The sequence below is a fragment of the Phodopus roborovskii genome, unplaced genomic scaffold (genome assembly GCF_943737965.1).
Source record: "Phodopus roborovskii unplaced genomic scaffold, PHOROB, whole genome shotgun sequence".
Taxonomy (NCBI): Eukaryota; Metazoa; Chordata; class Mammalia; order Rodentia; family Cricetidae; genus Phodopus; species Phodopus roborovskii.
Window position 1 is genome coordinate 44,654,694 of NW_026126433.1, and position 14,921 is coordinate 44,669,614.

At 36.8% G+C, this 14,921-nt stretch overlaps 1 protein-coding gene across 1 annotated transcript in view; it reads left to right on the forward strand.

The window, feature by feature from the left end:
• Positions 1-14,921, forward strand: part of Fmn2 (formin 2) — a 282,857-nt gene that overhangs the window by 186,558 nt on the left and 81,378 nt on the right. The window contains exon 14 of the mRNA XM_051186365.1: positions 1,296-1,388. Within this exon, the coding sequence (XP_051042322.1) occupies positions 1,296-1,388 (93 nt within the window). The remainder of the gene's footprint in view (positions 1-1,295; positions 1,389-14,921) is intronic.

A 14,921-nucleotide genomic window follows, 5' to 3' on the forward strand; every position in this document is an offset into this window, starting at 1 on the left:
GAATCTTAGTTTAAGACTGGCATGGCCTGTAGAGTGAGATCAAGGCAGACATGAGCAACTTAGAGAGACTTCCTCTCAAAATACTCAAAAGAGGGCTTGGGGTATAGTTCAGTACATGGCTAGCCTACCTTGTACAAGAATCTGGGTTCAATCCCCAGTGCAATAGAACAAACAAACAAAATATTTCTGTTTTCTTGGGGCTGTCAGCAATGATACAATCCAAGGCAGATAGCTGCAGTCTTTTTAACTCCTTATCTGATCCATTCCCTTCGCCAAGTAGATTCTAAGTAGTTCTGGCAGTGAAACACACACACACACACACACACACACACACACACACACACACACACACTGAAGAATAACTTCACTGGTGGGAAATGTGGTTTTATAGGAACAACCTAAGTTTAAGAGAGTAGTGGCCAGTTTTCCAGAGGCCAGCATGGATCTGATGCTATTCATATTCAAGCATGTAGTTTTCATCTTCAGAATCTACTGAGTCATAGAACTCCTTTCCACACTGACAGTCATTCTTCAGAGACGTGCTCAGAAATGATGCTAACTCCACATGTGTTCTGACATACTTATGATGCCATCAAATGGAAGGGAAGGACAAACATCAGTGTCAACTCAGAACTTCACTTATGAGTCTGCGCTTTCGTCCTGAGGCCATATTTAAACCTTAACCTCCTCAGCTGTCCAAGAGTATCCCCTCTCTTGTCTTACTTTAAAGATTTGATTAAATTATGGATAAAAAGTACCTGGTGCTGGTATGCGCGTGCTCTGTAAATCCTGGCTGCTCTGCTAGGTTGCCGTTTCTTTGCTTTATTTTTCAGAAATTTGGACTGTAAATAGAGATAAACTTGCATTAGAAGTCAGTTGACAGTTATGAGAGAAGAAATGCTTAGCTATTGCTGCCCTGTCTAGTGGGCTCTGATGCAACAGCTCACAGCTCTTAGCAGATTTTGGCCCTGGAACTGCACTATGATGTAGGTTCTGGTATACTTACTATTTTTCAAATTAAGGAACTAAGGACCTAAGGTCTAAGTCACTTGTCCAACATATCAGTTTAGGAGTAGTAGTACAGGGTATATTCATTCTTAGGAATGTCTTTTTGTGGTTCACTGGAGGGGTATATAATATATGTCTGAAAATGGTTCCAATGTGGGTACACAACAGATGGCAATCAAAGTTATGGAAGGATTTTCCAACACTGGTTATTATGCTTTCTAGAAACCAGTGTAATATTCCCATAACAACATGGTGTTCTAAATATGGTCTTGCTCTCTTCCTTTCAGCCTGTGAGGTGGAAGCGGGTAAAGTGTACCAGGTCTCCTCTGAAGAACACATGCAGCCCTTCAAGGAAAACATGGAGCAGTTCATTAGTCAAGGTAAACTGCAGAGCTGTTTTTTCCCTCTGTAGGCAGATGTGTAACAGGCATCTGGTTCAATGCAAACTTAAACAAGATATTTTGGCATTGCTTAAAAACCAACAACCCTCCAAATATCCAAACAAACAAAACTTTGGTTAATTGCATTGCAGGCATGAGAGGCTAACAATTTGTTAACTATGCAGTTCTAGGCTTAGCCTTCATTGTTATTGGACAGTTTTGTGAACAACACGCTATTAGTTTAAATCATTTATCAAGACAGTATAACTTTGTGCTTTTATTTTTAAGATTAAATATTTTGTGAAGTATGTTTTTCTTTTTAATTGCTTTTTGCAGATATGTTGTTTTCAGTGATGCAAATTGAGCTGAGGTCGTTGCATATGTGTTAGACAAATGCTGTACCACCAAGCTACATCACCATCCCATTCTCTTATATGCTAACTGTGCTTATGACTTCAGCACAATCTGCTATTTATTTGCTTTGTCAAAACATTGTACCCAAAGAACAAAGTCTATTGGTGTCTTTTAAATCTTCAGGACACCATCTGATATTTTTGTGGGATGAATTAATACCTCTAGATAAGTAGTAGTTTTTTTCCCAGAGAGCTTGAAAACTATAAACATTATCTCAATAATACTTCATACATCCTGAAGACATAAGCAGGATGGAAAAATTAAGAAGATACTCAATAAAGTTGTTTTTTTTTTTTTTTTTTTTTTTTTTTTTTTTTTTTGTGTTTTGGTCTCACTGTTTGAAGTCATTGAAACTTACAGTTATATCAAGGCATTTACTATTGCAAACATTTCAGGCCTGGAATGCAACATTTCTTCTGAAGATCAGATTTATATCATGCCATGCTCTAGGAAAGATTTTGCTTCTTGAGGAATTCTCCTAGAGGCAAACATGGCATGAGACAGAGAGGCCAGATAACACACTGAAGAATGTGTCTGTTCTTTCTGTATTCGTCTATGGCTTTCAATGTTTGGTCAAGTGTCACTTGCAATGAATTATAAGGAATGAATCATGGGACAATTTAATCAACATAAGCACAACTTCCTTTAGGTGGAAACATACTGCTTTGAAGGTAATCATGGTGATTAAAAGAGAACACTGTTGAGGTTCATGAATCAAAGTGATTATCATTCTCAGATTCAACTCTATATGAATGAAGGCAAAAATCTTATTTATTCCTAACCTGTTCTGCCACAATCATAGCCTTGTGGTTAGATATTAGAGAACCCTGGGGATCTCATTCCCTTAGTGATGAAAAGGCCGAGCCCTGTTTTTTCCACCTGGTAGGATTTTAATATCAAGAATGTGCCACTTATAAAGATGATACATGATGGTAGAATGATGGTAGAAGATTATATAAGTAAAAGTATCAGGTAATATTTTGTGGCTTGTTAAGAAGTAGAAAGCCATTGGATTTTTTGTTTGTTTTTGTTTTTTGACATAGGATTTCTTAGTGTAACCCTGACTATCCTGGAAGCCACTCTGTAAACCAAGTTGGCCTGGAACTCAGAGATCCACCAGCCTCTGATTATCAAGTGATGGGATTAAAAGTGTGTACCATCACTGCCCAAGAAGTAAAAAGTTCTTCATTCTAGGGCTTACCTAAAACAAAGCCAGGCCTTTTGACAAATTTCATATGTAAAATGTGGGCAAGAGTACACATTGTACATGATTTATAGCACATAGTATATATTTGTCATAAATTATGCCTGATTTATTGTATATAATGTTATCACATTGTACATGATTTATTATATAATACATTAATTTGTATTTTATAGGTCAAAATTGAGATTGTGTTTTTGTGACTGAACCTTCCTTAGCCATTAAAAAAACATGAATAATAATTTAAAAAAATAACAAATACAAGCTCCTAAAATTTTAGGAGTTAGATTTCTAAAACACAGAGGAACACCATAAATATTTTTCTTTGGTAACCATCTATAATTCAAGGAGTAGATAAAGGCCTATAGAATTTGTTTAATATTTTACAGGATTTCCTAGTCATGCTAAGTGGATAAATATTTCTTTATACTTTAATGATAATTCAAGAAGATCTTTTAACTTGTTTATGAAGTGAAGTTATTAGAAATTGTATACTTCTGGGTTAAATAGAAGCAGTTTTACAATGATAATAAAATATTTAGACTATGGCAGGCATCACTGTTTGTCATTAGGTTAAACTTAATAAGCCTTCCTTTGCTTCTATTTGTGAAATTTGTATTGTCTTTTTACTTATCTTTGGCCCTGTTCAATTGTTATATGGTTATTTGTTCATTATAAAAAAATTAAGAGATCAGAGGATATTGTTCAGTGGTTGAGTATATGCTAAGAGTGTTTGTGGCTCTCCATTCAATCTCCAGCCACACAAATTCAATGTCCCCAGAATTCTTTGGGCTGTTTATTGTAGTAATGAATGTGAAAGGTATATGTCTAAGTGGATCTTATATTCAACAGTGTCATAAAGATGAATGATAACATAGACTACAACAAAAATGCTTTGGGAAAACTTGCATTGATCAAATGTGTGAAAAAAGGCTCTTGAACCTGTATTTAGTGACACATAGTAAGAATGATGGATGTCAGCTGGGTGTTGATGGCGCACACCTTTAATCCCAGCACTTGGGAGGCAGAGGCAAAATGGATTTCTGTGAGTTCGAGGCCAGCCTAGTCCACAGACCTAGTTCCAGGATAAGCTCCAAAGTGGTACAGAGAAATCCTGTCTTGAAATTAAAGAAAAAAAAAAAAAAAGAATGATGGATGGCAAAATATTTCTTTTAAGATAATTTTATAAGGCTGAATTTTGGGGCTCTTTATTTCTACTAGGTATCAATGCCAAATTCTAAAATGTTTGCATATAATTAGGCTTTTATCAATAATAACATAGGTTTGTCATTCCAACTCTTACCCTGGTTAATCACAGGAGAATATTTATATTTTATATATCCAGAGTCTGTTTAAATGTGCCTAATTCTTTAATGTAAAATCTCTTGAATAGTTCAAAAGACGGACCGTGTCTAATGCTGGCCAAACGTTTTATTGCATTAGCTCCACAGTCTAAGAGAAACATGTCTTATCCTTATAATCCAGCTATTGTGTGGTCTGTGGATCACATTCTCACAATCTTTGTGGATTTCATCTCATCCCAGAACCCACTTATTCATCCAATTTTCCCCTCCCTGCCTTCCTACTTCTGCTCAAGCCAAGATTTCATGGTCTTCATTTCAACATCTCTTTCTTGGAAATGCCTCTCATGTCTACTCTAAAATAGGCAGTTGGAGAGGGCTAATGTCTGCTGCTTCAAGGCTTTTACACTTTGTGAAGGTGCTAGCTCTTCTGTGATCAAGAACAATGAGTGTGGATTCACTCTAATGTTGTGATCTCTGCCCAGCTTTGTATTCGTTACAACACTTAACTGTCTACAACTGCATTATTTGTTCCTGCCTCAAAAATAGAAGTGCCCCTGAGAGCAGCTTTGTCAGCTTTTCTCTCTGCTCTTAGAGAATGGCCCCAGCCCAGTTACATGTCTTGCTCTCCAGTTCAGAGACCAACAGTTTTCCTCAAGACCATTGTTTTCTTGGTTTTTATCTGTTTCTTCTACAGCAGTGAATGGGAATGTGAGATAGTCCTTACAAGGAATCTAATGTCTCCTTAAATTCATGGCCTCAAACTATTGCAATTGGTTTCTACAGATCAATGTTGTAAGGGTTCCTTTGAAGAACTAGGTTTCTAGACTTCTTCTGAAACTGTTTATCTCATCGCCTCTTAAGCCTTCATGGACTTCTTTTCTAGCATTCTAGTCTAGCACTCTAGCCACCTTTATTTGGAATTCCCACACATAATCTGAGACAGTGACAGACCATCTGAACTCATATGTTCTGCTTTTCTCCCAATAGAGTCAAAGGGAAACCCTCTACCCATCCAAGGCAGATCCTTCCACACGAGGTGTAGATTGAATACTCTTCCATGGGTCAAGGAAACTATTGTCTTACAGAGCAGAATATTCTAAGAAAGGCCCCCTAAATAGACCTATGTAGATGATATATCTTTTTAGTAACTGTAATATGTTATTATTAGAGGAATGATAGGTGGATAGAGAATTGAGAACAAAGAAGGGAAAATACAGAATAGAAAGGCCAGGAATCAGGAGCAAATTGGGAGCCACATTGTATGGAAGGGACAGTGAGTGATAAGGCTGAGAAAGCTGCAAGGAGCTCATAGACTTTTAACAACAAGGGGAAAACTTAATTGCAGTCAGATTGGTCTTTGAAGAAGGATGCTCCTCATACAACTGTCATGGTACATGATCAGAGAAATGAGGAACTGTGTACTAATGTAGCGATGAGATTCGAGGCAAAATGGATTCATCAGGTTATCGTAAGCAAGAAGCACATGGACATAAGTGATAGACATGTATCAAGAGTTCAGATTTATAACACGAAGTATCACCAAGCAATAACATAGAGAAGGTAATTATACTTTGAGTGCCCTTTGAGTGTGTAGGCCCAGAGTGTTCCAGTTTTTCCATTTGTTAGAATTTGAAATATTGGCGTTGATTTTTTTCCCCCAGCTTCAGATTTCAAAAGTCTGCACTCTGAAATGATTCATAAATCTGACTTTTAGAGCAGTGGTATCAGATATTGGAATGTTTGGGTTTGTAAATATTTGGGGACAGGTCCTCAATGGGGGTAGGGAAAATTTTGAGTGAAATGTGAGTACCTGTATATAAGTAAACAAGTGTGCATTCCCAGTGGGCAGATGGGTATGGGTTGGATTCAGTGAAGAGTTCTACAATTGAAAATTAGGCATCATGAACAAGGAGATTATTGAGTAGTCATGATCACAAGGACAAGAACAAAACAGATCCATGAATGGTATTCTAAGAGAATAGGCAGAAGAAAGGAAGCTCCCGTGGGTTTTATTCTTCAGATAGGACAGAAAAATAACAGGCTCTCTTGTAATTGAAGCCAGAGTTTGGAAGAATTTTGAGATGTGAATGATCCTTTCTCCATGTATCGAATGGCACCTTGGAATGTAGATATGAATTTCTACCAAGGTCACTGGATGGACCATATTTTGGGGGTTCATATGAGCAGAAACAATTTTGTAAGTTTAACATTTAAAACAAGTGAGGAAGCAGAATTAAATTGTTATGCAACAATTTAAAATAGCATTGTAGGGCAGCTGTAATCATTTGACTCAACTAATCAAATTTAGGATAACTCAGATTATCTGAATTTTATGTCATCCATAATGGCTTTTTTTGGCACATACGATTAGGAAAATGAAATACTAATATCCATATATTTATTTGTTAGTTTTTAAAATGTTTTATGTGAATTGTTTTGGTTATAACATCAAAATGTGAGATAATTGAGTTTGCTGGGAAATCTTACAATTTCTTATTTCCTTATAAGTCAGCACACTCCTCCTCCTTCTAACCACCTAATCCTCTTGATTTCTGAATCTAAGCTGTACTTTGGGGAAAAACAACAACAACAACAACAAAAAAAAAACCCTAATATTGCCCAGTCCTTCACTGTGTTTTACTCATATTTTGATTCATGTGTACTTTAATATTTAATAAAACAAGGGTGTAGGGTTCTCCCCATGCTAGTAAATGAAGTCTCTATTGTCCTTTCATAAATAAAAAACAGTAAATGGGATTTTTCACAAAGTGCCCATATCTCATGGTGTTTCAGACACTTCTGCCTTTAAGCATATTAAATTGAAGCTGAACAATTCCTGTGAGTTGAATCAAGAGGAAAACGCATAAATCTGTAATCACATGCTTATAATTAGAAGGGTGTTGAAACCACAAGTCTTAAATATACAATCCCTGGTATTGGTAATACTATACATGAGAATGAAGAGATGCTGAAAGCAGGGTTAGTAACTGTGCCAGATCCCTGGCAGTCTCCCAGCACCGAGGATTTTCTATCAGAAATGGTACTGTCTACCATGTAAGCAGGGCTCCACAGTCAGGAGTGCAGAGGGGTTGCTTTAATTTCTTTTCTTCTTCTTCTTTTTCACTTTTAAGTATAAGATGGGAATTCTCTTCAGTAATGAAAAAGAAATGCATGTTTAAAATAATCTATTATTGACCATTTGAAAAAGAAGCATAATGTCTTTTAATTTATTGGTTCTTAATTAGTATGACAATAACTATCAGACCTTCGTAATGTTTCTTTTATGCTAGAAACCTTATTTTAGTTTCCTTAGAGTAGTCTGGACAGGCATGATGATGTCCATTTTGTAACACTGAAATGAAATGAAATGAAATGAAATGAAAGTTCAGAGGGCTTTGGGTTTTGTTCTTTTTTTTTTTTATAATTACTTTTGGATTTTATTTTTCAAACAGTGTCTCACTGTAACCTAGGCTGGGGTAAAGGTCACAATCCAGTAAGAGGTGACTCTGAACTTCCAATAATCCCCCTGATTCCATCTCCTTACCACTGGGATAACAGACCTGAGCCACCATCCTCGTTCAGAAAGCTTGTTGATGACTGAAATCCCACAATAATTGTATGGTGGACATACAGGAGCCAGGCTCAGGCAGTGATTGGAGCTATTTTATTTTAATTTAAAAACTGTAATAATAATAGGGGGAATCCAGAGATGGCAGACAAAGCTACTGTAGAGTGTTGGCATAGGATGGTCACACTCAGAAGCTCATCATTAGCAGAGCTAAAAGGAGCAAATAATTGCTATTAGCGAGAAAGCATACAGAGACAGAGCCATTTCCCACAATACGTGATTATCCCATTTTAGATTTCCATGTGCCTTTCTGATAAATCTTAACATAACAGAAGCACAGATTGGAGGCAGCGCCTATGAAAAAACAGCTCATGTCTCCACTTCTCTCTGAGGGTTATATTTCCCACAGCCTCAATCACCACTCCTGCAGCTGTGGATGAGAATTAATCAGAGTCCTGGAAGGCCAGAGAGGGAATTCATTCCATCTGTGAGCCTCTCACAAGTGCATTCTGTCTCTTTCTGTTTAGGTGTTCATACCAACACATCCTAGCACACGTCTCTCACATCTCTATAGTGTGTTGCAAGCTGTATTACCTTCAGCATCTAATACATTACAAGGAGCCAATAAAGACCTCATTCCCAGATGGAAGAATGGCTGCATTTCCAATGCCAGCTTCTGAGTCCTTCTGTCTTCCCTATGTTCCTTAGCATTGGGTGAATGGAGTGTCCACCTAAGTGTTGCAATTAGTTAAGTAAACATGCATCCAGTGTAAAACTAACACTCAGGTATATGGTGGAATGTAAAACTATTACCATCCTCTATATACAATTATACATACATTGTAATTACTGTTTCAAATTTTTGCCAACACCCAGTTCTTAGTTTCATTTTTAAATCCTATATCTACCCTATACCTATAAAACAATGTTCTAGTCATGTTCAAGTTTGAGTTGTCCTTGTTATCTTGTTATGTGTATAATATGTTTATAGTTGTAGTCTCCTTGATGATATGGATTTCTAAATACTTTAGCTGTTTTTCTATCAATACCTTTCATTTTACTACCATGCTATGGAAAAATCTTTGTGTAGTTAGAGTATAAAACCTGGTCATTTACATTGTTGCAAATATTTCTGCACTGAAGCTTGTCCTGTCATATTTCTGATAATTATTGGTCAATGAAATTGTTGGATACTCTGTTGGGCCATTTACTAACATGTTCTTTGTTAATAAGTAATTTTGCCCCAAAAATGGTCTTGTTGAGGGCTGAGCAGTTAGCTCAGTAGGTAAAGTACTTGTTGGGCTTGGATGAGAAGCTTGAAACTTGAAAACTGGGTGAAGTACATTTCCCCATACTGGGAGCCAGTAGAGAGGAGCTCATTGGCCATCCAGACTAACCAGTGTGCAAACTCTAGGTTCAGTGAGAGACCCTGTCTCAAATAATAAAGTGGTGAAGATACAAAAGTAGTCACAAAATATCAGCCTGTAACTTCATGCATGCCTATACAGGCAAATGTACCTACACAAAGACTCATGCAATACATACACACACACACAAACAGAGAGAGAGAGAGAGAGAGAGAGAGAGAGAGAGAGAGAGAGAGAGAGAGAGAGAGAGAGAGATTGAAAGAGAGAGAAAAAGAGAGAAGAGAGAGACAGAGACAGAGAGAGTCTTAATACACATTTTTTGCAGATATAGGCTTTTATTTTGATAGTTTTATTTTCACGTTTAATCTATAATTTCATTTTAGCTAAATTTATTTTCATCTGAGATCTGTGGTATAAATCCAATTTTGTGTCCTATGATGTTAGTTTTGTGGTACCACATGAGGTACATTACATCTCCTCCTTTTTAATATGCAGTTTCATCTCTGTCTCATGGCTATTCTCATGGCTTTCTCTAAACTATAAACTATAAGGTTTATTGCCATCTTTAAGTCAAAGCTCACTGCTGCATTGTTTACTGTAGCCTTCAAGAAATCATGAGGTCAGGAAAGGCTTTGTGTGCAGAGCCACCTCAGTAATTTAGCTTTCTGCAAAATTTTAGAATCACAATGTGAAGTTACTTGTTAGGATCTTGACACAGTTACATGAATATCTATATAGATCATTCTGGGGAGAACCAACATCCATAGGATGTACATGCTTGCATGTACACAGAGCAGAGTGCATGCCATTTGCCCTTTCTAGTCTTCTGCTTTAGTGTATTTGAGGGCTAGATGGAGTTTGGCTTTACTTTTTTTAGATTCCACATGTTCATGACATCATTCAATATTTTTCTTTCTGTTAACACAATTCTTTAACAAAGTCTGATGTTGCTATTTTTGCTTCCCTGTAAGCAATACAAATCTGCGGGCTCTTACTGTTAATCTGACCTATTTATACAGCACTCTTTTCCAGGGATTTAGCCTTATTCTATGCTTTCTGTGATTCCTAAAATAGAGAATTATCATTGCTTTAAGTATTCAGTTTTGGGCTTCAGTGTAACAGGCATATTTTCTTCATGCACCATTTCTTCATCTGATGCCTACCTCAAGTTATTTTTCTCCTGTCGGATGTCTGTCCTTTAAAATACACTTTGCAGTGAACTCGGGAATATAAACTGCTCTTATCTGTGTAAAAATTTCTTTATATCACATTTGCTTTTTTGAGGCATAGGTGTGTTAATCATGAAACGATGGGTCCAAGGACAATAATTCCTTTTAGTGCTCTGGAAGCCCTGACTCACCTGTTTCCTGATGTAATGACAACAACTTGGGTTCAGTTTTTGTCTCTCTGTTTTTAGTCTGAATTTGCTCTAGGGCCTTATTCATGTTTTCTATTTCTCTTTATATTTGTTTTGGATAATCCTCAGGAGGCTCTACCAAATAAGAATTAGTTTAAAATTCTTGCATGTTAATACAGCACTTTGTGTGCTAGAGCCCAGTGTACCATGAGGGTTCAACTCTGTGTTACAAGAGAGGATTCTACTTCTATTCAGAACTACTATGGGTGAACACATTTCCACAAGGTCTAATCCATGGGGAGGTCCTGTAAAGTTTCTGCCTCATGCCACCTCCAGATACATTGGAGGATTTTAGGCCTGTTCAGACTTTTTTCCTGTTTGTCCATGCAAAGAAAAGTTCTAAGTGTCAGTGATAGCCCTAGGAAATGCTGTCCTCTTTGGATTCCTGTTCCTCTTTGTTTTAACCACCTCAGAGAATTTTCCTTACTTTCTATCATATTCATTCATGTATTAACTTTTATTTTTTTTCTGGCATGTGTTTGTGTGTGTGTGTATGTGTGTGTGTGTGTGTGTGTGTGTGTGTGTGTGTGCATATGAGAGAGAGAGAAACCTTGCATATCTTGTATCTAGCAAGTACATAATACTGTTGAAAATAAAGGTCTATATTTTTTGGTATTGGAATACAATAATTTGTATCAGTGTATCCTTCCAAATGACTTTATTTCATTGTCAAAGTGTCTAAACTTATTTATTAATGTTTGCACTTTTTCCTAATATGTGACTATATATATATATTTCTCAGTATATGTAGTTCTTTGTATATAATGCATCTTTAAATGTTGAACTACTGGACTAATGCCTTATCTACAATGCCAGCTTTCCCATACACTTCCTTACTCTGCTCATTTCCCTTTTTGTTACTAATTCCTGAATATACTCCAAACCAGTTCTAAGGAATCCAACTCTCCTAGCCCCAAATAATCTCTTGCCTTTACAACACCAGCCATACTGGCATTACATTATTGTATGAACATGGACAACCTTCCAATTTTCTGGAAAAGTTTAGGGTGTCACACTCTCCTTATTACTGAAGTGTGTGAATGTTCATTGTAGTGCATCTAAACTGTATGTTTAGAATGTTGCTCATATGTTCTCTGTGTGAGCTAATTAAAACATAAATAATTTAATGTTTTTATAATTAACTTTACTCAAGGCTGAGTCTGCCATGAATTTCTGAACAAGCTGTTTCGTTCTTTTAGCAGAAAGCTACATACTTTAGAATGTTTTACTTTTTTCTCATTTTATATTTGTTTATTCTATTTAATGTCTATGTGTGTGTACTACACATGTGAAGGAGACTGAAAGGTTAGTAAATACAGGCAGGAGGGCAGTATATCCCCTAAAACTGGAGTTACAGGCAGCTGTGAGCTACCATATGGGTGCTGGGAGCTGAACACAGGTCTTCTGTAAGAACAGTAGGTGGACTTAACTGCTGAGCTATCTCTCCTACCTTAATTATCTCACAGACTTTAACTTCTTTTCTCACCCAACTCTTCTGTATCACGGTGAAAGCTTTTCAGCTGATGAAATGTCCTTAATCTTCTTTCCTAGAATTCAATTCATTCTCCACCCCCAAAAAATAACCTAATAAGGATTTGTGAAGAGTGTCCATTCTTTGTAGGCATTGTTCTAATCTCTAGCAATAGGAATAGCATTGATGGGTTGAGTCCATTGCCAGTTACAGTTCATCGTGGTGTTATGTGTTCCCTGTGGTCCATATGCTACATAGTATAGATGCTCTCTAATTTAGCCATTCTTTTCAGTGTGCTGGCAGAGTCACCTTGTGGCTTCACCCTTCAGTTATGTCTCATTTTCTTTTTGTTTTGGATATAACATTATTTTGCTTTGCGTATTTTGAAGCTCTGGTTCTGGATATATCCATAATTAGAATTAGTTTGTCTTTCTGTTGAATTATTTCTTCGGTGTAGTACTTTACTTTTTTCCCCTAACAAAATTTCTCTTTCTAAAGTCTTAAGTAATCTAATTTTAATTCAGCCATGTCAGCTTTATTGTGATTAGTGTTTGCATGATGCCATTTTTATCCTTTGACTTTCAATCTAATCTAAGTACATGTCTACACTTTTAAGTGGATTTCCACTAGATAGCATGGAGCTGAAAGTTTTCATTCTAACAATCCTACACTGACTTTCAGTTGGACTGCTTAGACCGTTAGTTTGATTAAAAATATTATCGAGTTTAATTTATCATCTTACATCTCTATATGTTATCCTGTATGATGCTTTCTTCCTTCCTTTTATAGATTTGGTGCATTTTAGTATTCCCATTTTGCACTATCACCTAATACACTATATATCTTTGTTTTGTATTTTAAGGATTTTGTTCTCATGTTCTGTCCATTTAATTTATCACTATCCTCAAAAATACAATTGCTCCAATCTTCATTGGCACAAAAACGTTAGAGCGACAGGCCTCTATTTCTCCTGTAATTCTTGCTATTGTCAAGCATTTTATCTTTAGATATATTAAAACAAAATAATACCTTATTCCTAATTTTAGTCAGTTCTTTAGAGAAAGTATATACTTCATATTCATGCTCATACATAGCACTTTCCAGTTCTTTTCATTTGTTTATATAGATCTAAGGTTTCATTTCCTTGAACACTCCCCAGTATGTACATTTCCAGGTGCAAAATTGTTCTAGCATCGGAATGCTTTTAAAATTTTGTTTAGATTCTATTTTTCAACAGTTGTACTAGGCAGCTTTCTATCAATGTGATAAAGGATCTGAGGTGACCCATTTAAACAGAGGGATGGTTTATTTTGATTAATGGCTTCTGAGGTTTCATTTCAAGGTCATGTTGGCCATATTCTTTAGGTGTGTTTGGCAGAAGATGCTGGTTTTGAGAGGAAAAGGAAAACAGAAAGAGGAGGAAAGATTTTTGTCCCAATATCTGATCTCTCCTTTATGGGGCATCTCCCTCTGGTAGGCCCACCTCCTCAAAGTGCTACTGTCTGTCAGTAGTATGACAGTTTGGGAATCAAGCCTTTAAGAAATACTAAGTTGTAGCTCTCTCTCTCTCTCTCTGTGTGTGTGTGTGTGTGCCTATCTCTGTCTCTCTGTCTCTGTCTCTCTGTTGTGTGCTTCTACATATAATTTAATAATTGATTCTTCTCTGCTTTCAATTTATGATGAGAAATCCGATGGCTTAAAAGAATATTCATATATGCAAAACAGCATGGAAGTTAATGGTGGTATTTACAGAGCTGTTTTTGCTATAGACTATAAAATACAATACATTTCTTTGTCTTATGCAAATACAAAGAATATTTGGCTTTGTTTGGATATATCATTTAAACATGATGCATGATTCAGTCTGATGCCTTTTAAGGCCTCTTTTAAACCTGCTTAAGCAAATCAAGAGGAAACACACTGTAAATATGCTAACACGATTTTTAACTGCTGAAGGCTCTCAAGACTACTCTATACCTGTTCTCTGCTGAGCTCTTCAGACTTCAGGCTTCCACTTTGACTTTGAAGGACCTTTGGGGTGATTCTTCCTTAGTGAGTCTTTGCTTGGATTTGTAGTATTCTCCCATAGACATGTGCCTCTTAATACTTAGAAAAACTCAGAGAGACCTTGGGAATGGTTTCTTTCTCTTCTTTTATGAAAAGTTTGTTTCCTCCCTGGACCTCTACCCTTTGAATTCCAGCCACTTTCACCTTTTTAGAGTCCCATCTTTATTTCTTCAACTCCCCTCAAGGTGATTAGCTCCTGTGAGATGTCCCTTCCAGGGCCTATAATCTGGACACTGACTATGTAGAGAGATGGAGGACTGAGGAGCTCCCAGCCCTGTGCTCCCCATGCTGTAGTGGATGAAAACTGTGCCTCATGTATTTTATCCACTTTCCTGGTTGATTAGAGCCAGACAAAGATGGCCCCAGCAATGTCTGAAAGTATGTGACTCCCTGCTTTAGACTGAGCACAATCTGTGTCCTTCACTCTGTTTTTGTGCTATCACACCATAGCCCATAGTCCCCAACAAGGCCTTTTTGCCAACTATTTCCTATCATATTTCCCACCTTCTCTCCTTAGGCCTTCCTTCTTAACACCTTGAGTGTTTTCTTCAGAACCTTGTTTCTTACCATTTTCTGTATGCACTCTCCAGTCTCTACCTTTTATTATGCCTAGGACTTCCTCATCATTGTAGTCCAAATTCAGATGCCTTCACTTCCTGCTCATTGGGGTTTTTCTCAGTATGCAAATCAGAGTCTCATTTGACTGTGCTCATAGAAATTT